The sequence below is a fragment of the Mercenaria mercenaria genome, chromosome 16 (genome assembly GCF_021730395.1).
Source record: "Mercenaria mercenaria strain notata chromosome 16, MADL_Memer_1, whole genome shotgun sequence".
NCBI classification, from domain to species: Eukaryota; Metazoa; Mollusca; class Bivalvia; order Venerida; family Veneridae; genus Mercenaria; species Mercenaria mercenaria.
This window is the reverse complement of record NC_069376.1, coordinates 68,432,493-68,459,624: the sequence shown is the minus strand read 5'-3', so window position 1 is coordinate 68,459,624 and position 27,132 is coordinate 68,432,493. Positions and strand designations below refer to the sequence as shown.

General features: G+C 34.1%; 1 protein-coding gene across 1 annotated transcript in view; it reads left to right on the top strand.

Annotated features, from left to right (window-relative positions):
* The window catches only part of LOC123540730 (uncharacterized), a 50,236-nt gene that overhangs the window by 5,702 nt on the left and 17,402 nt on the right, over window positions 1–27,132 (top strand). Inside the window, exon 2 of the mRNA XM_053527334.1 lies at window positions 3,084–3,138. Within this exon, the coding sequence (XP_053383309.1) occupies window positions 3,096–3,138 (43 nt within the window). The 5' untranslated portion in view covers window positions 3,084–3,095. The remainder of the gene's footprint in view (window positions 1–3,083; window positions 3,139–27,132) is intronic.

The following is a 27,132-nucleotide window of genomic DNA, read 5'->3' as shown; positions in this document are numbered from 1 at the left end:
ACTATTGAAAAATACTGAGACCAAATGATGGGAGTGAGTTTATAGGCACAAAGAACTCTTTAAAGCATGTGGACCGAACCCTGATCTATACAGGTTTCTTGCATACCAGACAGGGATTTCCGGTGTTTTACCGGTGCTGGAACTATCCATCTTACACCAGGGTGTGTAAGATGACTCTCGTGCTGAAAATGACGTATAACGAACTACATATATGTAGACGATTTATGTAGTAATTTATATTTTATTTCATAAAACGGAATTTCCAGTACCTTGACAGTTCCTCTTTGTTCTTGATATCATATTTCGATTCAAAAAACGTTATTTTTACAATAAGTTTTTGAATATGGTATGCAAGAAAAAGATTCGATCACTGGCTGTAGGTGGAGACGGGATATTTGGCTCAAGGGTAACTGTTTAGACGGTAACGAGGACTCCGCCATTGTGAGGGCCAATAAGAATAATGCAGGACCAATATATGACTCAAGCATTTTGACTTGATAAATCGAGGAGTACAATACGGAGTTCAATAATGACATTATCATTAACCATGTGAATTCATATTGGTGTAATTAGTTTTTCACTGGTTGTCCTATTGTCTTCGGCCTTGCGCTGATGTGGCCACCCTTGGACAAATTACAGTTACAAATGAAAGCATTGATTAATAATATTGGAAGAAATATCTCAGACTTCTTGTCAGTCTGTTTTCTAACATTTCGTAACTTCATCAATTTAAATGCTGTACGGACTAACCTTTTACATAATTCTATATACACTTATATATATATATATATGATATAGAAATTTAAAACGTATACCGCTTTGAGAAATATTTGTCCACCATTAAAGACGTACCATTGTCGCGAGTTCAGGAACTCTGCAACTTTCACTTTCAAATTCGTAAGCGCACTTGCTCAGTATAAAATAGTCTTTTTATAGAATTTTGTGTAACTTAATTTTCTACGCCATCTTTATTAAAATTTGTAGAAATCTATAAATTAATTGAGCTCATGCAGTTTCTTCTACATGTTATATGCCTAGACGTTCGCACTACGTCATCAGTTTTGTCCGCAAGAAAATGAAATAGCACTAGTTAAATACTAGAAGGCAGAAATATAGAAAACAAAAATAAGCTGTTGAAATATGAAACCGTCTGTGTATACACATGTCCATTAAGTATAATTCATGTATTTATTTTTTTGAATCAGAACATGCGCTTTCAGTTATAAGGATAATCAAAGCATTGCTCCTGGTTTATAGATGAAAACCCGGTTAGAAACTTGCCTGACTTGATGGAGTTGGCAGCAGTGTTATATTGCGAAGAAGACGCGCAGGCTGGTGTGGATCCATGCTGGTCGCAAATGCACACTGTTGGTTTTCTCATAGTGCAGCTCAAATGTCTTAGTATTAGCTTTGTTTCATTTACTGTAATGTAAAGGCCAACTGTGTTTTTTTTCAAGTTGTTGCCATGTAAACGTCTGACTGTATTTTTTATTTCTTATATGTCTAAATAATCTCGAACGATTTGTGTTTTTCTTATTCCCCTGTATGTTACACGGAACAACACAAATCATCAATTCTAACACGACCCGATTCATTTTCCTATTAAACAAAGAAGGTTGAAAAAAATGTGTGTGTTATTATGCAAAAATTCATTTTTCTGACGTCACAGTTATTCTGTCATAGTGCCAAACGGCATAGCGGCGCGATGGAAAAGAAACCAACAGAACATGGGCAAATATTTAATGGATGTCGTCAAGAATATACATAACAATCCTTGATAACGTGTTAGAATCGAAATAATCTATCTCAAACAGTGATCTGCTCATGCATAAAATCATTGTGCGTATTATTATATCACTCGGGCTGCGCCCTTGTAAAATAGGTCTAAAACTCCAAACAATGATTTTTTTTCAACGACAAATCACTGTTTTGGATATATTATTTCTTAAATATGTTTTCTATTACATATTGCGGAAACATGTATATTAAACTCTGAAGTGTTTCGTTGATTATATATTAGTAAACATTAAAAAAATCAGGCTCATTGTGATCCTTTAAGACGAAACATTATCATTGAAATCATTTGATTTTTTTCAGTATTTTGTGTGCATTTTCGCTGTTATTCACGCACTGTAATCTGGGTGTCTGTATTGTGTGAATTTTAATTAGATATCCTTTGAAATAACAGACCAATAATTCGTTGGCATGGCAATAAGTTAACATGAATAACAATACCATTTATCATACGGTTTTCGACAGTTAATTGGAATCTGGTTTCAGTATAATTATATATTTCCCTCGTATTTACCGACTGACCGCAGTATATATTACACCTTCTTGTATGGATATTTATAGATTGTGTGACTAGTCAACATTTAATTTCTGCCAAACACAGCGTTACAGAACTTACTTTTTACTTCAGACTTTTGGAAACATTAATTTATTGTGCCGTAAATCGATGATAAATCTCTGTGCATGTTAACGCACAAGCAAAATCTGTACATATAATAATACATATATTTGACAAAATAGTTCGCTGTCAATAAGTATCAGAAAATCAAAATTCATGCCAGAATATCGATCTTTTTAACATCTAAACAAACCCGCCTAAAAGACCGCCCCTCCCCCGTTTACCGACCCGAGTTTTATCTAAACAGAACAGCATAAAAGACCGCCCCTCCCCTATTTACCGACCCGAGTTTTATCTAAACAGAACCGCCTAAAAGACCGTCCCTCCCCCGTTAACCGACCCGAGTTTTATCTAAAATAGTATTGAACCTAGGAAGAAATCGAAAAGTTGTTGATTTAATTTTGATCTTTACCGTCAGAAAAAAATAGTTTCAGATTTTTTTAAATTTTATTGTCGGTTGTCGAAAGTTTTTTCTGAACTTTATTCATGATCTTTGTGTGTGTGTGTGTGTGTGTGTGAATGACGTCAGATCGCGATTCTATGTCGCGAAAAGGTATTTATGCGAAATAAACGCCTTATTATACCTACACAAAACATATTATAGTGTATGTAAATATATAACAGTCAACTTATAATTTTCGTACCAGTTTTTATTATTTTTGATACATTTCAGGTACTTTGCAAGATGACTCCTGCAGAACAAAAGGATGCAGAAGCGAATGGAGCCGGTAAGAACTATTTTTTTTAGCTCGACTATTCAAAGAATAGGTAGAGCTATTGGACTCACCCTTGCCGATTTGGTTAAGTTTTTGTATGTAAGCTTGTATCTCAGTAACAACTTGTGGGAATGGATTGAAACTTCACACACTTATTCACTGTGATAAACTGACTTATCCTCACTGGTTCCATAACTCTATTTTGATTTTTACAAAATTATGACCCTTTCTCGAATTTTTGGTTAAGATTTCATGTGTAAGCTAGTATCTCAGTACTCACTAATGAGAATGTATTGAAACTTCACACACCTGTTCACTGTGATGATCTGACAGGCATTGCACAGGTTCCATAACTCTACTTTGCATTTTTACAAAATTATGCCACCTTTTCGACTTGGCAGTGTTTGGTTAAGTTTTTGTATGTAAGCTGGTATCTCAGTACCTACCAATGAGAATGGATTGAAACTTCACACACTTGTTCACTGTGATAATCTGACATGCATTGCACAGGTTCCATAACTCTATTTTGCTTTTGTACATAAGTATGTTCTTTTTTCGACTTAGAAATGTTTGGTTAAGGTTTTGTATGTAAGCTGGTATCTTAGTACCCGCTAATGGGAATGGATTGAAACTTCACACACTTGTTCACTGTGATGATCTGACTTGCACTGTACAGGTTCCATAACTCTGTTTTGCTTTTGTATAAAATTATGCCCTGTTTTCGACTTAAAAAGTTTTGGTTAAGGTTTCATGTGTAAGCTGGTATCTTAGTACCCACTAATGGGAATATTGTCATGAGCTGATATGTGCTGTGCAGGTTCCATAACCCTGTTTTACAAAATTATGTTTCTTTTTGGACTTTAATATTCACTCAATTTACAAGGCTGTTGAATAGTCGAGCGTTGCTGTCCTCCGACAGCTCTTGTTTTTTTTTCTAAATACATATGCCGTTTTTGGTCATACTACGGTGCGATGCTTTCTTGTCTTCACACTGACGCATCAATATCGTATATTAAGAGTCAATGTCACTTCAAAAATAATCTAAAATTCTAAATAATACTTTATCTCCTTGAAATTAATCATAATTTACCAATCAATCATAACTGACCACATGCACATAAATTGTTTATAAAAAGGACGAAACACTGGCGTGCGGGTGGTGGGGATGTGGGGGTGATGAATTGGTGAACTAAGATTACTCGCATCGGGTAAAGTTTTCTTATATAGATAATCCACCGTTATGCATAAAATGAGGGTAATAATTTTATCGAACTATTATTTCTACATAAATGTGGACATTCTGAAGGGACTTCCTTGAGTTAGACCCATTTGAAGATATTGTTCGTCCGCTGAATTCTCACAATGGACTTCTATAAGGAAACACTTTTTTGATGACATTTGTGCGCATAGAAAACGTTCCACTATGTAGATTTAAAAGCTACATCTGCGGATATTTCACAAACTTACTAGCACCGCTAGACATAAAAGCAAACCCTTGTGGGAATCAATTTACTGACTTTTAAGTTAGTTTCAAGGTGTTACACCTACCTGTGCAACGACCACACCCACTTTTTATAATTTCAGAAATAGGCTATACTTTCTGAAATAAGCAACACCGAACAATGTTTCTATATTTCTAGTGGCGACAGTAAAGTACTGTGTTGATTAAAATGTTTTATGAACAGTGCGTTTTTTGATAAAAAAGGTGATTATGTTTTTTCTTCGAGAGAAAATGTACATACACGTTACATTACGTATTTGATAAACAAACTTATCTGTTTTTTTTTGCATTTTAGCGCTAATTTGATCAGTCAGCACCTCATTTACAAATGTTGTTTGATTTATGAACTCGGAATAGGACTGGTTTATAAACCGCCGTAAATCAAACAAAATCCCGTCTTAATACGGCTACGCCTAAAAGGTAAACAGTGCCCTGCAACAGCCATTTTTCCGTTTGTGCCCGATGTACTGTTGCTCTTGATAGTACGCCGGGATCCAGTCTATCAATATTTGCATATTTTGTTACCAAAATCATGCTAAACCATCCAATATACATTACATTGTATAAGAACGTGGGCTACTTTACTTTTCCTGCATTCCGTTGAACACAACGACTTACCTGCTTCTATAAAACTATCCCGGAGACAAATGAAATGGTAATATTTTATACCTTTTGGATGGCTTTTAACCCCTAAAACGGGTCAAAAATAGGTTTATGATAATATAAATATTTTTTTAAATGTTATATTTGTCTTAATAAAATGTGTACCGTTTCAGTGTTACATTTACTCCTAATCACCCTGCACTTTCTTTGTAAGTACGGCACCTTGCAGTATTTAGTTTCGTATTACCAAAAAATAAAGTATATAAAGGTAAATCGGTCATTTCCGCGTAAAGGGCTCTTTTGGGTTATCTCAGAAAGACGAAAGGAGGGAATTATGGAGAATTTTTTACAAAGCTAACATATTTTGATATACTCACATACATTGAATATAGTCGTGTTTTCTCGCATTGACCATTAATTATCAATGTTTATTAAAGGCATGTTTTTATGGCACATTACTGCTTTGATATTCCTGCTGTTTTCATTATTGACGAAAACATTGAAAGACCTCTAAGATAGTAACTCATATGATTAATATCGTTAAAGTATTCTGCAGAGGCATGCGGTATCTATTATAAATTTTCTATAAGGAAATGTAACTTTTGAGAAAAATGTTACCATAGCAACACTTGTTTTCCTTTTCTTTTGTCTGTTTCACCGGCGTGACTTTAATTTGTGTTTATTATAATAGCTTTTGAATTCTGTACATATAATTGGGCTTTCTGTAAGATAAGTCCGATTAAGGTGACTTTTGCTATCATAAATAATAGGTAATCTCTTTCTTAGAAGACATAAACGAAACCAAAATCGGTAGATAATTGTACTGAAATTCCTAAATTGGCAAAGTCCTTTGTCACAAATAATGAACGTCTTCTGCATTAATTACCGTTTTAAGGAGAAAATACAGATCAGGATTCTATAGGGCATTGGAAAATCTATTAAATGAACAAGTTTATTTTGAGTACGCGTGTAAATCATATAAAGGTCAGAAACCGGACATACTATCAAGTTTCTTTTGGGTGTCAGAGAATTCTATTAATATACACATTATCGGATGACATGTGTAAATTATATACAGGTCAGATTTCGAACACAGCCCAGGCTTCTTTTGGGTATCAGCGAATCTGTTAGAAGATATGTTAATTGCATGACGTCCATATAAGATTCTTTCATTGGTTTTAAGTGCAAGTGGGAATTTCCAGCTCTCGGGTAAATGTTTCGGCGGTAACGAGGCTTTGTCGAGTTTAAATTGTATACAGGTCAGATTTCGGACGCAATATATCTGTTGAGCGCAAATAACCTATCTGCGCTATTTAGGCATACAGACACTAAATAGAAAAATGGCCCGAAAAAAATGGCGCATAATGGCGGATACAAATAGTCCTCAGTTTTTTTTTGCTGTGTAGAGCTATTTTCCTTACTTTCTTTGCAATTGTTTTGGTAAAATCACATGACAGATCTATGCTTGACATGTAGATAGCATTTTGATCATGAAATAACAACATGACAAAATTTTTCTCGGAAACTTAGATCATACACCACCAGTATAATTTGGGGTCTAATTTTTTTAGCTGATTTTGCAGTTTGTGTTTTTGACTGAAATTATTTTTCTTGCATCAAACATGACCCCCACTTTTCTTTTGATTTTTATTTAGCACTGACAATATTCTTCAAGAAAATGTAGATTACAGACATTTAAAATGGGTCCTAATGTGTGCCGCGGCCATTGGAAATAGTTCAATTTTATATAGAATAAAAAACAACAACTATTTAGTGTATTATAACCTATAAGATGACATTGGTAAAAATAGAAATCTGGCCAGATGATGGTGGAAATGGGATAGTTTGGTTAGACTTTGATAGAAAATGTTAAATTATTGCAAATTTGTTGAAATGAGGATAAAACCCAAAAATATCACCTTTTCACTGTTTTGTGTGTATTTATTTTTTTCAAAAACTGCATATTTATAGCCTACTGATTGCTAATGTCTGACCATCAGAGGTAAAAGTGAACATAATTAACAGTTTAAATGTGTAATTTGTATGCAGATCAGAGTAGAAAATGTCAAAACAGGACAAAACAAGGCTGCATTTATGGTAACTGCTTCAAAATTATGTCGCGACAGCAATTTTTGACAAAATCTGATGCTTTGCCTTGTGGTACTGAAAATGCCATAAAACCTTAGAAACTGTTGATATCAAGCTAAAACCTTGTATTTATCATGCTTTTAGGTTTCTTTTACATTTCAAATGAAACTGGCATAGTGTCAGAGAAAAAAGTTTTTCTTATAGGCATACAGACACTAAATAGAAAAATGGCCCGAAAAAAATGGTAGTCGCATAATGGCGGATACAAATAGTCCTCAGTTTTTTTGCTGTGTAGAGCTATTTTCCTTATTTTCTTTGCAATTGTTTTGGTAAAATCACGTGATAGATCTATGCTTGACATGTAGATAGAATTTTAATCATGCAATAACAACATGACAAAATTTTTCATGGAAACTTAGATCATACACCACCAGTATAATTTGGGGTCTAATTTTTTAGCTGATTTTGCAGTTTGTGTGTTTGACTGAAATTATTTTTCTGGCATCAAACATGACCCCCACTTTTCTTTTGATTTTTATTTAGCACTGACAATATTCTTCAAGAAAATGTAGTTTACAGACATTTAAAATGGGCCATGATGTGTGCTGCGGCCATTGGAAATAGGTCAATTTTATATAGAATAAAGAACAACAACTATTAAGTGTGTTATAACTATATTATATACCAAACGCGCAGCGCATATAACAAATTTTTGTACGTTGGTTAAATGCGCAACGGTTTACCAATCGTTGCGCAGGATAAATACCCTGCGTGATTTACCAAATGCACAGCGCAAATAACAAATGTAACTTTAAATGTCAGTAATTTGCATTTCGTGTTTGATAAATCATGCAGTTGGTCAATTCATTAATAAACAAAAATGTCAAATGCTGAATATCTTGGTACTTAAATTATGTGTCATAAATTTGTATCTACATCAGTAAATTCATAGCAGTCGGTCATTATCTCCGCTCTAATACAATATGCAATAAAACTCAAACATGCGTGAAGGTTTAGCAGTATATCACAAAATAACAGATTTTTTTAGTAAATGAACAGGACCTTGACGCACAACTTATCTGTCCAATACATGCTTGACTGTTCTGTCCCACAGAGTTGGATACTTAAAATATTCTTAATGAGTTGTCCCCCTTTGAATAAGAATGTCATTTGTAAAGAAATAAATGTAAACAATTGTCAAAAACGATGTTTTACCTAGTTATGTAAAGTTTAAACACTCGCACGATGTTGCAAATGCATCAAAACGAAAACATGTAACAGCTGTTTCAAAATGGTGAGTTTTTAAAGGCGCTGAACTGTCCAGAAGTGTGGCCTCTTCATGCAGTCCCTTTCCGGAATTCAATACATACATGAATAAATTGACAATGATTTTGTAGAATAATATAAATGTTTCATATGCTGTTAAATTTTCATGTAAAACAATGCTTTCTTTCTATGATTTGATGACGTTTGAACTTTTTTCTCCGAAACATGGACCTATACCTGAAGGTGTGATTTCTTCCGGCTTCTTCACGTCGTCCTCTGGTATGTTTTAGGCTATTTTTAGCTCACCTGCCACATAGCACACAGCGTCCGTCGTCCGTGCGTGCGTAAACTTTTGCTTGTGACCACTCTAGAGGTCACATTTTTCTTGGGATCTTTATGAAAATTGGTCAGAATGTTCACTTTGATGATATCTAGGTCAAGTTTGAAACTGAGTCACGTGCGGTCAAAAATTAGGTCAGTAGGTCTAAAAATAGAAAAACATTGTGACCTCTCTAGAGACCATATTTTTCAATAGATTTTCATGAAAATTGGTGAGAATGTTTACCTTGATAATATCTAGATCAAGTTCGAAACTGGGTCAACTGCAGTCAAAAACTAGGTCAGTAGGTTAAATAATAGAAAATCCTTGTGACCTCACTAGAGGTCATATTTTTCATGGGATCTGCATGAGTATTGGTCAGAATGTTTATCTTTATGATATCTAGGTCAGGTTTGAAACTAGGTTACGTCCAATCCAAAACTAGGTCAGTAGGTTAAATAATAGAAAAACCGTGTGACCTCTGTAGAGGCCGGATTTTTCATGGGATCTGCATGAAAATTGGTCAGAATGTTCATCTTGATAATATCTAGGTTAGGTTTGAAACTGGGTCACATGCGATCAAAAACTAGGTCAATAGGTCAAATAATTGAAAAACCTTTTGACCACTCTAGAGGCCATATTTTTCATGGGATCTGTATGAAAGTTGGTCTGAATGTTTATCTTGATGATATGTAGGTCAAGTTTGAAACCGGGTCAACTGCGGTCAAAAACTAGGTAACTAGGTCTAAACATAGAAAAACCTTTTGACCTCTCTAGAGGCCATATTTTTCAATAGATCTTCATGAAGATTGGTGAGAATGTTCACCTTGATGATATCTAGATCAAATTCAAAACTGGGTCAATTGCGGTCAAAAACTAGGTCAGTAGGTCTAAAAAAAGAAAAACCTTGTGACCTCTCTGGAGGCCATATTTTTCTTGAGATCTTCATGAAAATTGGCGAGATTGTTCACCTTGATGATATCTAGGTCAAGAACAAAACTGGGTCACATGCGGTCAAAAACTAGGTCAATATGTAAAATAATAACAAAACCTTGTGACCTCTCTAGAGGCCATATTTTTCAATGGATCTTCATAAAAATTGTTTGAATTTTTATCTTGATGATATCTAGGTCAAGTTCAGAACTAGGTCACATGAGCTCCAAAGGTAGGTCACTATGTCAAATAATAGAAAAAACGACGTCATATTCAGTTCATGTGGGGACAGGTGAGCGATTCAGGACCATCATGGTCCTCTTGTTATAATTTTCTACTTCACCCGAGCACACACTTAGCAAAATATCGTTTTCATTATATTAAAATATCTTGAAATTTCACAATAATATTCTTTTTTACCAACGGGAGCATATATCTCTACATGGCTAAGATAAAAGATGAAACAAGAAGGGTGATAGAATTAAAAAAAAATCTTACTGATCTTAATTGATATTACTCTTTTAATGTTTTATAGTACAAAATCGATAGAATAAAGAGTAATTTCGTCAAAACGTCGAAATTTTACATTTTGTAGCTGCGCAAGATTTGTGTTCTGTGTCCTTTGCTAAAAGAAAATCTGGAAATTACTCTGATAACTTGAATAAATGTATCATTTATAAACCATATTAACTTTTACTTTGATTACGATTACAGACTGAAGTTATAGTGTTTTTTTTTTTTTGCAAATCTGAATATAATGTTAAATCTGTAGCATGCGCGGGGGTCGGTCCTGCGCTAATAGCAAAGGTTGAAATGACACTGATATTTCAAATATATTTCATTCATGAAACATACTATTCATGTAACTTGTGATTTCTGTCATAAAGAGATTCTTGTCTGCACAAGGTGTGTGTCCTGCGCTAAAGGTAAATTTTGAACCTCCACCGATAACTTGAATGTCTCTCATAAACTATGTTAACTTTAACTCTGTTTTATGATTACAGACTAAAATTGTAGCTTTTGCAAATCTGAATATAATGTGGGGTGTCGGTCCTGCACTAATAGCAAATCCTGAAATGACGTCAAAATACTTCATTTCTTAAACATACTATTCATGTATCTTTAAAAATATGTTTAAGAGTAGAAAAAAAATAGAAAAATAAAGTGATTTCCGTCGTAATCAGAACGAAATATTATAGTTGTTATCTGCGCAAGATTTGTGTCCTGCGCTAATAGTAAATCTGGAAATTACTCCGATAACTTGAATGTCTCTCATAAACTATGTTTACTTTAACTCTGTTTTATGATTACAAGCTAAAATTGTAGCTTTTGCATAGACGAATGTAATGTCAGTCCTGCGCTGATAGCAAATCCTGAAATGACACCAATATTTCAAATACATTTCATTTCTAAAACATACCATCTATGTCACTTTTTAAAAAAATAGTTTTTAGACTAGAAAATAAATAGAAAAAGAGTGATTTCCGTCATAACGAGAACGAAATATTACATTTGTTATCTGCGCATGATGCTTGTCCTGCGCTAATACTTCGATCAAAGCAACAAAGGAAATCATAAAATTGAATATTTATGTTTTCTTTCTTAGTTTAAACATATTTATTCCCAAATAGTTAACATATACATTGATACATAGTCATACAGTGAATATTGTAACTTAGGAAAGGATAAGAATGGAAGACTAGTCTTATAGAATTCTTCTCCTACGCGGACAATTAACTTGTAGACGTACTATAAATTTGTAGCTAAAATGGGACTTGAAAGAAAAAAAAATGTTGTCGTTATGTTATCTGAAAACAAATGTACAAAGATTGTCAGTTCAGTATTTTTGTTAAAGAAAAATAAAGACGAAAAGGGTTAGTAAAAGAAGATAGAGTTGTTATAAAGTGAAGTAATAATAATGAAATGATATCTATTGCGTTATAGTCTTACTATAAATATAAAGATAGAAGTGTTGAAGTCTGTCTTAAAGAAAGGGGTTATTTGTCTTATAAGAATCTCTTGCTGTCCGATATGAAGGACTGTACGTAGAAGAATATAGTCATGTTATCCTGATCAGAAAGAGATGGGTTACCAATTAGTTACCAGTTAGTACTTTTCTTTCTTGATTAAGTGATTAAAATAAATTGGCACTTATCAAGATCACCAATTTCACCTGGACCGATTTTATCTATATTTTCCTTATTGCATCTTGTATTTCTCTTACATAAATGGCATTTACTTGGTATATTCTCAAAGCTGACCTTATTTTGCACTGTCTTGCATTTTTAGCAACTTTTATCGTGCCGTTTCTTATAATTTATGATATTTACTCAAGGTATTAGAAAGTGATGGCCATATGGACATGGCCATTGTCCAAAATTATTGCAGAAAATCCATTATCCAATTACCATTTAATGAAAGAAACGGTAAAATATCGATAAACAATTAACACAAAATAAATCTGTCAGCATATTTTTTTCTAGGGTGCCTCAAGTAAACGGATTTAATAGGACAGAATTCTATTTCCAACATGGAATAATCAAGGTTGAGTCCTGTGGGACTATTTAAAATTGTGTCACTTCATTCAAAAATAAGCTTGGGGCAGAAGTAAAACCTACCTACATTTCTCCCACAAAATGTAATCTAAAGAGTTACCGCATTTAACTCAATCACCTCAGGTGCAAAGGGGTTCATAACGACGTAACATTAACTAGCCTGTCAAGTTCAGTTGAAAGTATCCTACCGTCTGTCCGTTACACAAAATGACATGTCAATTGTCGAGCTACATTGAGTTTAATTCAAACACATAAAATATCTCGTTATCATTTTTTAAAAAAGGTACATAAATAGAATACTTTAGAAATGAAATGATATATTTGAAATATCGGCGTCATTTCAGGATTTGCTATTAGCGCAGGACCAACATCACGCACAGGTTACAGATGTAACAAAATATCCATTTTGGCAAAAGCTACAATTTCAGCCTGTAATCGTAAAACAATGGTAAAGTTAACATGGTTTATGAAAAGTATTCAAGTAAATAGAGTAATATCCACATTTTTTATTAGCGCAGTACACGCACTTTGCGCAGCTACAAAATATAAAATTTCGTGCACGTTTTGAAGGAATTTACTCTTTATTCTATTTATTTTGTATTATGAAAAAAATCATATCAATAAGATTTGTAAGAAGTGACATATATTTGAAATATCGTTGTCATTTCAGGAATTGCCTTTAGTGCAGGACCGTCATCCCGCAAGTTATGTAGATGTAACTTTACATTCTAGCTTCAATTTTAGTCTGTAGTGGTATAACACAATTAAAGATGACATAGCGTATGAAATTATCGGTTACAGTAATGTTAAAATGTTCTATTAGCGCAGGACAAACATCTTGCACAGATAACACATATAATATTTCGTTCTCTTTATGACAGAAATCACTCTATTTTTTCTATTTATTTTCGGCATGTTCTAATCTCTGGCCTGGCCCGGCCCGACTCGGCCTGGTCTGGCCCAATGAGCCTAATTTTCGACTGGGCCGGGCCAGGCCAGGCCAGGCCAGATTTTATATTCTTCTACATTTTTAAAAGGTACATAAATGATATGTGTTATAAATGGAATATATTTGAATTCAGGATTTGCTGTTAGTGCTGGACTGACATCCCGTGCGGGTTACAGATTTAACATTACATTCGTCTTTGCAAAAGCTACAACTTTAGTCTGTAACCATAAAACAAAGTTAAAGTTAGCATGGTTTATGAAAGATATTCAAGTTATCAGGATCATTTCCAGATTTTTTACTGATTAGCGCAGGGCACACATCTTGCGCAGATAACAAATGCAATATTTCGTTCTCTTTATGACGAAAATCATTTTTCTTTCTAATTATTTTCTACTCTAAAAGGATAATAGGTACGGGTAGATTTATCGGAAGCACAGAGCACCAAAAACACAACCCCAGAGTCACGCATTTACATAGTAGGCCCACAACAAAAAGAAGCTGTAATGGAAAAATATTTCAGACGGGTTGCTTCAAACATCCAACAAGTACATATTAATATAAGCTAAATATTGATAAAGGGGAAGGAATTGGTAAGGGGCGAAATGGGGTCGGGGGTGGGGGAGGAATCCGAAGGGGAAAGTTGAACAAGGACGAATATACAAGGGAATGCCATGTTCTTTAAAAAAACAGTCGTACTACAACGTAAAACACAACAGCACAGACACTCATGTACCAAAGATAAACACACAACGACGATCAACTGAATAACATAGAAAAACGAACAAGCAGCACATAAAAAAACAGTAGGGCACCGTTATAGACTCACAAGCTTACAAACGCACCCACACAAGTAGGAAAAAAATCAAGTACCGTCTTGGGATTCGGCTGCCAAAGCAAAGAGGAGCCACGAAAACTTACTAAAAGTAAAGGGGGAGGGGATGCAAAAAGTAGCGTAAATGCAAGGGAAAGGAGAGGGCAAAGTTTAAAAAGTTACATAAATAGTATCTTTTAGAATTGAAATATGTTTTAAATTTCGGCGACATTTCAAGATTTTGCTATAAGTGCAGGAACAACATCCCGAGCAGGCTACAGGTTTAACATTATATTCAGATTCGCAAAAGGTACAATTGTAGTTTGTAATCACAAAACAAAGTAAGATTTAACATGGTTTATGAAAGATATTCAAGTTATTAGAGTATTTTTTAGATTTTCTATAAGCGCAGGGCACACATCTTGCGCAGCTACAAAATGTAAAATTTCGTTCACATTTTGACGAAAATTGCTAGTTATTCTATCTATCTCACTATACAACATTTAAAAATGATATAAGTATTATTAAAGATCTGTAAGACTAAGAATCGTCTTTTAATTCTGCCTATTTTTATTTTATTTTTAATCTTAGCCATGTCAAGAGATATGCTCACGTTTGTAAAAAGATTTTCAATATGATAAAAGCGATATGGTGAAATGTGCCAAGTGTGTGACAATTCAATCTTTTATGTACGTCTCCTTTATGTTCAATATCCGGTATAAAATGACTGTGTGTGTCGGAATGAAGTAAAAATACTACAATTATAAAAAAATAGAGAGGACGACGTGTGCTATCCGAAGGAAATCACACCTTCACGCATGCTTGAGTTTTATTGCATGTTGTATCATATTGTAGATATTGAAACCTGGAACCGACTGTTATGAATTTACTGATATTGAAACAAATTTATGACACATATTTTTAAATCCAAGATTTACAATGTTAGTCTATAATTGTTAAACAATGTGAACGTTAACATGGTTTATGGAAGATATTTAAGTTATCAGAGTAATTTCAAGATCTTCTATTAACGCAGGGCACATTTCTTGCGCAGCAACAAAATTTCGCTCACGTTCTGGCGAAAATTACTCTTTATTATATCTATTTTGTACTATAAAACATTAAAAATATCAATACTATCTGTAAGAAATGATATATATTTAAAATATCAGTGTCATTTCAGGATTTGTTATTAGCGCTGGATCGACATCCCGCGTAGGCTACTACGTTAAAAAAACATTTGTTATAAATATACTTTAGATATTTGGTGTCATTTTAAAGTTTTCTAACACCTATGACAAATGACTCTTATACCGCCTCCAACAGAAATTTATAGTCCGTGAACTACCAGGGACGTGAACATATCTTTGAAATTACCGCATAAATATGCTGATTTACTGTTAAAAATATATATTTCTTGTTCTTTATAATTTAAGCACAGCGACCAAGTCACCAAGTCAATTCACACCTTTACGCATGCCTGATCTCCGTCAGTTTTAAAATTAAACAACTTTATGTAGGCCTACAGTTCAGCCCTCTTACGAGATTCAGTTTTATCGGGAGGTATCGTCCATATGTTAAAAGGCTTTAGCGCAGACTCATTTACTAAACGCGCTTACTCTGCGCATATAACAAATGTAATTAAGGTTGCCCGATTTACAAATCTTTGCGCTAATAACAAATTGGTTATTTGCGCTGCGCGATTTACCAAATGCGCAGATTGGCTATATGCGCGTAACATGTCTACTTCTGTATATCAGAAAATCAATTTACAGTTTAAAACGGATGACGTTGATAATTTATTTGGTGCTCATGTAGTTTTCATTATTTTGATTAACATGATTCACTCAGTCAGGTTTTGCTTTAAACCGAAAATTACTATAAAAGTATTATATTAAAGCACTTTCTTTGTCACTGACTCATTACCATTGAAGTGTTTCGAATTTTCGTGTGTTTTTGCGTTATCAATTATTTCGTATAGAATACCAGTAATGGCATTTGCTTTTTATTAGGTTTGTAAAACAGTACATTATTTGACTGAAAAAAAAGTCTTGCATCAAATATTACACCAACTTTTCTTTTGATTTTTTATTCAGCATTGATAATATTTTTCAAGACAATGTAAGTTACAGGCATTTAAAATTGGTCCTGGTGTGTTTTGACGTTATTGAAAGGTTCCCAATATCATACAGAATAAAGACGACCAGCTATTTAGTGTGTTTACGCCTAGTGTGCGCTTTTTGAAGCTAGCGTATTGCCAGAATGATAGGCTACAAATTTTATGTTGAAATTTCAACCAAATCCAATTTTGCAGTAATACAATGTTATCTAAGAAAACATGAATTAAAATTTATTGGGCTTTTAAACATGGGAATTTATATTAATTTTTCACAGAATGTGATCAAATATCAGATCATCGCGTTCGCCTAGCTCCCTTGCTTGGCGCTCAGGATTTAAAGGGGATTCTCTCATATCCTCGTGGTGATGGATTTCGCCAGGAATGAGGTGTCGAGAATGATTAATAAAAGTTGTTGAACTTGCTTCTCAATCGACCTAAAATAAATCAGTATAAACGTAGGTTTAAGATGCGGTTTCTTCTAGGGTAATAAAAATTGTATCATAGTCGTATTCACGGTGTTTGCTGAAACTCTTCAGAACACATGTCAGACAGATAAACTGCTATATCATTTTGTTAAATTTATCCCGCTGCAAACCAGAATTTTAGAGCATTTCGTGCTAATGTACATGTTCTTGCTACACCTAAGTCTGTGTAAAATAAATAAGCTTGCGTTCTATTGCAGTTTACGTTTCTTTTATTTTCCATACATACATGGCTTTGTACCCCTATCAGCCGTTTTTAATATCTAGTTCGTTAGTCGATCGTATAGTGGATTTTATTTAGTACAAAAAAAAACATGAGGTACAAAGTTCTTTAAATATGATTTATTCATTCCAAATCCCGTAATCATCCTGAATTAATTAATACATAATAACTCTCTCTCTAGATGCACATTTAAAATAAATAATTCTATCTTTCTTAAATTAATTTGTCCATAGTTCCAAAATAGTCCTTTGAAATTAAATAAGTTTAATAAAAATAATTATAATTTAGAATCTTATATGCCAAAACTGAGAGACACCCATCATCTTACAGCTCTGTTCGAAAGCTGAGGCGCTCTGCAGTCTATCGAGGAGACCAGAGTTATATAGCAAAACCGTAAAAGATGATGTGTCAACTGCTGACCATTTCTCATGCCACCTTAGTGGAATTAGTATATAATATATTCTAACAAGGTATATTTAAGGAAAGCAATCCAGTAACATCTTATAATAAGGATAGATATCTGCACGCCGAATAGATACCACGGTGGAACTTGTCATGCTTTATCTAAACTTGCTGACCCTTAAATTAGTCTCGCCTTTACTATAGTCTAGCTACTTTAAAGAAAATGAATATGATTTCAAGTTTAGAAAATAGTTAAAATCAAAATCTTATTAATTACAATAACGATACAATCATAGTATTATATTTCCTCCCTTTCTTGGAAAAATAAAAGTGAGAATCACTTTTCTTTTTAAAATCAGTGCAAAAGTAGATAAACATGTGCATCCTTACAAGACATACAATTCACACTCACACAGTCCTATCATAATAATAATGATTATATACAATTCATTTCAAGCATTTCAAATAAGGTTTCATCGTTGTGGAGGCGATAGTGGTTCGCTAGTGGGACATCATGGAGACATCAGTGAACATCTGTGAAGCGTTAGTGGTTTGATTGTAGGACATCAAAGAGACATCAGTGAACATCTGTGAGGCGACAGTGGTTAGTGGGCCATCACGTAGACATCGTTGAACATCAGTGAGAGTGTTGACTTATATGTGCGTAGTCAACACGCTGGTGTACTGCGGCTACTGTTGTAACAGGACATTGTTGACCATAACATCAAATGTTGTAGCGTTACCATTGCTGTGACCATTATATCATAACACCATTGTTCCATAAACAGTTGTACCATAACACCGTTGTAAAGAGACACCACTGACCAAAAGACAGGTGTACCATAACACCAATGTACCACAACATCGTTGTACCATACACCAATGTACCACAGCATCGTTGTACCATAACACCAATGTACCACAGCATCGTTGTACCGTAACACTATTAGACCATATGATTGTTGGACCATAGCATCGTTGTACCATAACATCATTGTACCATAACATCATTGAACCATTGCATCGTTGAACGATAACATCGTTGTACCATAACATCGTTGTATAAGTGCGTAAATCTTCATGCTGTAAATCTCAGATAGTGGAGTGTTTGGCATTTCGATTAAACAGATAGTAGAGAAGGGTTCATTCATAGTACAACGCAGAATCCAATTTATTATTAAAAGTTTGGTAAAGATAATGATTGATCGCGGAGAGAGAGAGTTAACAGTCACTAAGAACATTCGTGCATGTGATGAGATGGTAATTATCTGTCCTCCTTGGAAGTTCGACATATACATAATTTCAAATGTAACGTTGGTTAATATATCCTTCACCATATAAGTAAATTTCATTTATGCACTTTTATTCTTCGCCATGGGTATGGCCCGAAATATTCATATTCGGATACAGTGCAATATACTCCTCAACAGGTAGTGCTGACTTGAATTTCACAATAGGATTCTTGTCTTCTTCAGCATCCATTGCCTGTTACCTTACCCTTTCTGCTAGTACCTCTTGCAAGCCAATGTCTTATAGAAAATTACTTAAGTCTATAACAAAAGCAGCAACAAACTAAAGTTATCATACCACGCACAAAGACAGGAAACCCCAACAACAACAGCAATATACCGGAATAATAAACCTGTCAACTTATCTTCATATCGCGTGATGCCTTTTTTGTCAAAGCAGACAAAGGCCACTCCAAATGAGTTTAATTACATGTTATAAGTTCCCCAAACTTAAACATTATTTTAAGTCATTTTTCTGTTAAAATGACATACGTTGAATGCTGCTTATGTATTGCTAGACAATTCCTTGCAAATGATACTGAGCAATAATCAGGAACCTGCAGGGTAAGAAACTATGTTTCTACTATGGTTTTCTAATAGACAGAAACGAAATAAAATGCATCTCATGCAAATTTCATAAACACCTTTATTTCTTTCAGGTGCTATATAACAGCTTATCATTTGTTATATAAATAAAGTCTGTCTTCAGTATTCTTGGAGATATTTATCAATAAAACAAAAACAAGATACTCATAGACAAACAAAAATAAAACATTAATAAATTTGCCCTCACCCTAACTATTGCTATTAAATTCTAGTACTTACATATGTACAACGTAATAATTATCAAAGCCTTTCACTTACCATGCAATAACCTATAATAAGCAATTCACTAGTTTCAGAGAAGCTTTTTTCTTTTAATCAAAAGAAAAATTTTTGACTGGTCCTTTTTATCTACAATTAAAACAGATAAGCTACATGTAGAAGTAACCTTTTGATTTACTTAGTTTCTTGCTTTTTACAAGTAGCTTTATCTACTTCTGACCTATCTTTAACAGATCGCTATAAGATCGGAATATGAAAGGCGTCAATTGTCTTAAATCTCTAAAATTTCTGCAAAGATAACCATATTTTTCTTGATAACACGGAATAACACATGTTGATATTCAGATGGACATTTGACCTCTTTTAAAGGACTATGATTGTGGGAATCGTTATCATTCTTTGAGAAACTGATTTTGTCATTACTGGACCCAAATATAGTTGAAATTTTCCAGTTTTGTCCTATTTCAATCAAACTATCTATATATAATAAAGCCAACTTATCTGTCATGTAATCTTCGGTAATGGGTGAAATTTTATAAATAATTGGGTGAAAATGTGAACTTGTCCGTAGTTTTACTACACATGTTTGTGAGCTCAGCGGTTTAATAACCGACATTATTTACGGTATATTAGTAAAAAAATGTTCAAATCTTTTTTGACGCATATAATTTCTCGCTAACCTTAGCCTTTGTAAATCGTAGTTAATATGAACCCCAAAATTATATAAGAAACTTTTTTCTAAAATAACATTTCTCGTCATATCAGAGAATAAAAAACAAATGATTTACTTCTTTCTACCCATTTTGAAACGAAATGATCCAATTGCAAATTTACAGGTTTTTCTTTGATAACTTTGGTTGAAGTGATAAAAAGCCATAAACTTATTATAAATCAACGTCTTATTGAATATGTTTACCAATTGTACTAAACAAGAATTTGGATTATCTGTCTTATTGAGATAATAAACATTTTTAACTGGATACTTAAATCTTCTTTTAATGGTTTCATTTTGAGAGAAGAGTGCTAAACATTTAAACATTTCAGATGTACATAAGATACTATTTCACACTGTAAATAGTCCCTTTTAAAACGAAAAATCATAGATTTCTATTTACTTAATCCTGTTTATGAAAAAGTTTGCATTCAATCTAATGCTGATATTGTGTGATTTTTGCCGAATGTGCGTAGCTGAAAGCCTACTTGAATTTCTGTTGCTAAACAATGGACGGCTTGCACCATACTAGAAGGAAGGGAAAAATAAACAGAACTTACAATTGTTCTGATGTATAACTTCTTATGTTGTCCTTCCGTCATTCCTCTCAAAGACTGTAACTAAAACTGTCCGCCGACGAAACTGCTCAAAATTCCTAAAAGTCTAAACATTGTTGAAAAAATATCCTGGTCACGGCACCAAGAAGAGCGATGTACCCCTATCAGCCGTTTTTAATATCTAGTTCGTTAGTCGATCGTATAGTGGATTTTATTTAGTACAAAAAAAAACATGAGGTACAAAGTTCTTTAAATATGATTTATTCATTCCAAATCCCGTAATCATCCTGAATTAATTAATACATAATAACTCTCTCTCTAGATGCACATTTAAAATAAATAATTCTATCTTTCTTAAATTAATTTGTCCATAGTTCCAAAATAGTCCTTTGAAATTAAATAAGTTTAATAAAAATAATTATAATTTAGAATCTTATATGCCAAAACTGAGAGACACCCATCATCTTACAGCTCTGTTCGAAAGCTGAGGCGCTCTGCAGTCTATCGAGGAGACCAGAGTTATATAGCAAAACCGTAAAAGATGATGTGTCAACTGCTGACCATTTCTCATGCCACCTTAGTGGAATTAGTATATAATATATTCTAACAAGGTATATTTAAGGAAAGCAATCCAGTAACATCTTATAATAAGGATAGATATCTGCACGCCGAATAGATACCACGGTGGAACTTGTCATGCTTTATCTAAACTTGCTGACCCTTAAATTAGTCTCGCCTTTACTATAGTCTAGCTACTTTAAAGAAAATGAATATGATTTCAAGTTTAGAAAATAGTTAAAATCAAAATCTTATTAATTACAATAACGATACAATCATAGTATTATAGCTTCCAGCACTACTGACGCTCTACATAAATGGGATTACGGCACTTCCGGTGAACAATTTGCAGTCTTGAGCATAGTCTGACTAGCATATTATCAAAGAATACAGCTTCTTGATTCGCAAAAGAATGACGGTGCGATGAAAATTCTACAGGCATATTGATCGAAACATCACCCAAATGAATCACAACGATTTACATAAAATACTTCTTCCCACTCCAAAGGAAGATATAGAAAACAAAACATCATACATTACTTAAAATCATGTTTTTCTTATTTTACTAGCCGTTGCTCTAATTGCGTTATCGGATACACAGACACTTGGGGTTCGGACCTCCACACACCCCATTCTCCTACGCCCCTGGTTAAGTTTAGCCAATATATTTTAGCATTTTACCATGTATTGAGCATAGGTGACGATCATAAAAAGCATTTTGTAACATTTCAGCGTGTTTTTAAAAAATGCATTTTTACCATCAGTGCTCTCAATACTAGAAGATATGCAACTTCTCACGAACAATGGGAACACTTGCTTGCGCTGGACCCTCGCTTTGTGTAGTGCATGTCATAAACCGGGAACCAAAATTGTTACTCTTACGGCTATGTTAAACCAGATCATCACTTCTTTATGTAAACAAACCTCGTGTAACACGTGGTGAAGCGATAATCCGGTTATAATGCAGTCGAAGCGGTATCAATTTTCACCCCCTGGTACCGGCGCCCCCAAGTACAGGTGGCACTCACACATACAGCGCTCGATAAGCAATTTTGGAGGAGCGGTGGTGTAAGTATTTCTTATTGTATCTCCGGTAATTCAAAACTTTTTGTAAAATGGAAGATATCTGAGACCTGGTGAATAATTGATGACTATGTTCCGTGAGTGTCACAACATTTCATCTTGAAATAAACAAAATACGGCGAGTTAAACGTGAACGTTTGACTCAAAAATGTCAAATGTAAAAAAAAATCACGTAAAATACTCAGTAAATACTCCAGATGTGTTCATTTTTGATACAGCTTCGTATAGTCATATCTTCCTACAATAACCAGTTCAAATTCCAAGACTTAATTTGTTATATTTAAAGAATGACTCGTGTTGAAAGAAGGTAAGTGGTTTCAAAACGGCACTCACATCGCACAGGTGTGCATTTTTTTGACGCTCACCAAGTACAGCTAGAGAAAGGTCTTCAGAAAGGTGGAGAAATTGTCAGCTCTAAGGCAACTACAACGGAAAAGAGATGAATCGGACTGGTTAGTTATGTGTGGTAGAGATTACACCACCAAGAACAGTTTGATGTTGGATTAAACAGTAGTTAATGGAACTAGTCATTACGTCTCATGTCTGCTATTAAATCGGAATGACTCGCATCGATTCCTGAGAGAGCCAAACAAGAACTCATTAATTGATAAATTCATTGAATTAATAAGATATTAAAATATGAGCGTCTTTTGTACCGAACAGACATTTTAACAAAATTCTTTGGTGGCTGATATATGCCATTCCGTCTTTCCGCTAATTTTAGGCGCCGATTTATAACGTAAATATCGACTTTTCGCTCAGCGCCCCACTAATTATCATGTTTTCAATCCACGCTCTCGCCCTTTCTTATTCCTAGTATTTTCTGTATGGAGAATCGCAGACAAAAAATTTAGATTTAATATGTGAATCGTCGGGGGGAGTCGAGCGAAAACTGGCTGATCAGCGGGCTCCGAGCAAGAAGTTGAGTTTTGAAAGGCATAACATTGGTGGGCACCCGGGCACCCAGCCGCTTTACGTCTTGAATCTCACTCAACGCCAGCACCCCCTCACCCCCCTCCCCCATCTAAATAATCGTGTTTTCGCTCCGCGTCGCCACATGTTATCGAATTTTTGCTCGCTAACCACTCCGCGTTTAACTTTTTTTAATTCTCGTGTTTTCGCTCGACGGGGTCGCGTGGCGAATTGATGAAATGGTATAAACCATCCACCGTAAAAACCTTCTATTTTTCTGTTATGAGTGTTTACTGAATCTTAATTCTAATGAAACAAGTAAAATATTTTCGTTCAACATTTATTATACATTCAATGTAGGCGTATGGTAAGTTGTTAAAATTAAAGAAAAGAATAGAAAACTTGTCAGTCCGTTATAAATGAGTTTTACTAACTCTAATTAACTATAATTAAACATTTATTCCACACCCCAACGAAAAAAGTATCGACCTGGCTCTATATATATCATACGGATGCTCACTGCATTATACTGGTATTCAAAAACGTTGAGATTGACCTGAAATATTGTTTAGTAACGGCGTTTAACCAAACGCATACGCACGCACAAACGCATGCAAGCACACACATATCTTCTTGCAAACCTTACCGTCCACTGATCCCACTGAGTCACATGAATGTTTTGAAGCACGTTTTTCATTTTTCAACGAAATCCTAGGACATATCAAAATTTAGCATTAATCAGTTTTCAAGAAGCTTTTTAATAAAAAATAATGTTAAAATATTGTCGCCGTAAGTTTTAACATAGAAAGGTCGACTTCTACAGTCAGTTTTTTTAACAATATAATGATTTATGATCATACAGGCACCACACTGAGAGTAAACAACAACAAGGTCTACGTTTCTGAAGACTTTTCTCCAGCTGTACTTGTTGAGCGCCAAAAAAATTAACACCTGTGCGATGTGAGTGCCGTTTTGAAACCCCATACCATCTTTAAACACGAGTCATTCTTTAAATATAACAAATTAAGTCTTGGAATTTGAACTGGTTATTGTAGGAAGACATGGCTATACGATACTGTATCAAAAATGAATACATTTGGAGTCTTTACCGAGTATTTTACGTGTTGTTTTGACATTTGACATTTTTGAGTCAAACGTTCACGTTTAACTCGCCGTATTTTGTTTATTTCAAGATGAAATGTTGTGACACTCACAGAACATAGTCACCAATTATTCATCAGGGCGCAGATATCTTTCATTTTAAGAAAAGTTTTGAATTACCGGAGATACAATAAGAAATACTTACACCACCGCTCCTCTAAAATCGCTTATCGAGCGCTGTATGTGTGAGTGCCACCTGTACTTGGGAGCGCCGGTACCAGGGTGTGATTTTGGTACCCGGCAATGATATGCGCAGTTCAAAGCAGGGATCTATTCGCAAGGAAGTGTTCCATAGAATTTAGATAGATTGATTTATATTATTTATTGATTTCTCGTCGGAATACAAACGACAGTTGTCGGGACCGGTGTCATTTAACAGAATGGTAACAGATCTGACGATTGATACCAGTGATTCATTGGTAGGGGTTCATTTAAACGTTTAACTGGCTATTGTTTCTCTAGTGTTCGTGAGAAGTTGCATATCTTCTAGTATTGAGAGCATTGATGGTAAAAATGCATTTTTTAAAAACACGCTGAAATGTTACAAAATGTTTTTTATGATCGTCACCTATGCTCAATACATGGTAAAATGCTAAAATATATTGGCTAAACTTAACCAGGGGCGTAGGAGAATGGGGTGTGTGGAGATCCGAACCCCAAGTGTCTGTGATCGGATATAGAATTTGCGCATACACTTTTTTTGTGAAATAACACTTTGTTTATAATGTTTTTGCCTATTGGCACACGTAATGTCAAATAGCGATAAGGAAATGTCCTGTTCAAACCAAAGTTAAAGATGCACTATGAAAATGTTTTGAACACACCCCAAGTTACGTTACTGGAGATACAGGACTAGCATACATATATATAAAATTTGTAAAAATGTTTCTTATTACTGAGATACGTTATTGTCTTTATACGAACCACATATTTTAAGTATCTAACTCCAAAATGTTGTAATGGAGATTGCATATATTCTTCTTACAACAAAAAATAACGCCTTAAGAAAATCGAGATATCGTTGTTCGTTACAGTGACCTTTATTTGAGTTTGAACAAATTATATATTATTATATACTGAACAGCAAAAGAAACTGTTCAGATGTATAACTGGTATATTTTGAAATAAAAAAAAACAAAACAGTTTTTCAAATTTGAATTGTTTCTTCATACCAAAATTACATTTGAAGATATTCACGTGATAAATTTTCAAAAATCAATCAACCGTGAAGTCAGTAGTCCAACGATAGCCGTTTGAAAGGCTATATCTTCTGCGCTTCAGTTGCATTGTAACATCATAATTTGGCGCTCGCGCTAAATTTGATTCGGTCATGCGGTGCAACCAACAATATTTTTTTAACTTTATGTTGTTTTTTGAGTTGGTCAATTATCAATATTTCCAATGACAATAAAATTTCACAAAGAATATTCTTAATTATAGGCGCACGTGAGTTTCGTGCAAAACAGCTATTGTGGAACTACTGTCTGCACAGTTGATTGATTTCTTTAAAATTTTACACGTGGAGATCTTCAGATGTAATATGATATGAAAAATACTAATTAATTATAAATTCAAGTTTTTTGATAAAAAATACCCCAGTTATAAAACTGGATAGTTTCTTTTGCTGTTCAGTATATTTTTGAAACGTTGGTAGTAAACATAAAATAAGTAATGACGGTATCTGTAGGCCTGACCTCTGCTAAAACTTAGGATATTATTGTTATACAACTGACGAGGGTTTCTTTCCTGGTATTTATTTGAACTATCAGTTAGAACTATCAGTTAGAACTATTATAACAGGTTTTGTCCGGATTTTAGAACCAAACGGAAAAATAAGACAGTGAAACATTATATATATCTTTGCACCCCCTTTTCGATAGAAATATTTATGATATCCAATGTTGATTTTGGAAAGCGCTAATCTGTCTTATTTTATGCAAATGTTCTATTTATTTTGTAAGGATATTTTCTTTACCTAGTACAAGTCTATTCATGGGGGGAAATAAAACTCCCAATTTCGAATATTACTGTTGGCCAAAAGAATATGTTAATGTTTTCTGGGAGAAGCATCTGGAGTTTAGAATTGTGTTGAAACAACTTGCAAAATGTTCAAATGTTATTGTATAAAATGATTTATCTCTTTATTTTTTTTATAACTTTACTACTCATAAAAATAATCGTTTCTAAATGAAAATGTAACAGGGTCCTATAGGAATCACATATCAGTTCGTCTGTATCTAACTTCTCAGACTCCCGGTTTTTACGGGAAAAATGTTCGGTGCATCTGAAAAGAAAGTCGCACGTGTTCATTTAAGAAAAATCTCCCATTTCAAAAGAAAAAATAACAAGCTCAAAAAGAAATACACATGGTCCATCAAAATTATTTTTAAGAAATCCAATTCAGTCGTCAAAGAAGGCTCTTTGTGCAAATTCTAATACTATATTTCTTGTTCAATGTGATAAAATTATGATAAAATTAATCTACCATTTTTATGCCCCCGAAGGGAGGCATATAGTTTTTGAACCGTCTGTCTGTCTGTCGGTCTGTCGGTCTGTCAGTCTGTCGGTCTGTCCGCAATTTTCGTGTCCGGTCCATATCTTTGTCATCGATGGATGGATTTTCAAATAACTTGGCATGAATGTGTAACACAGTAAGAC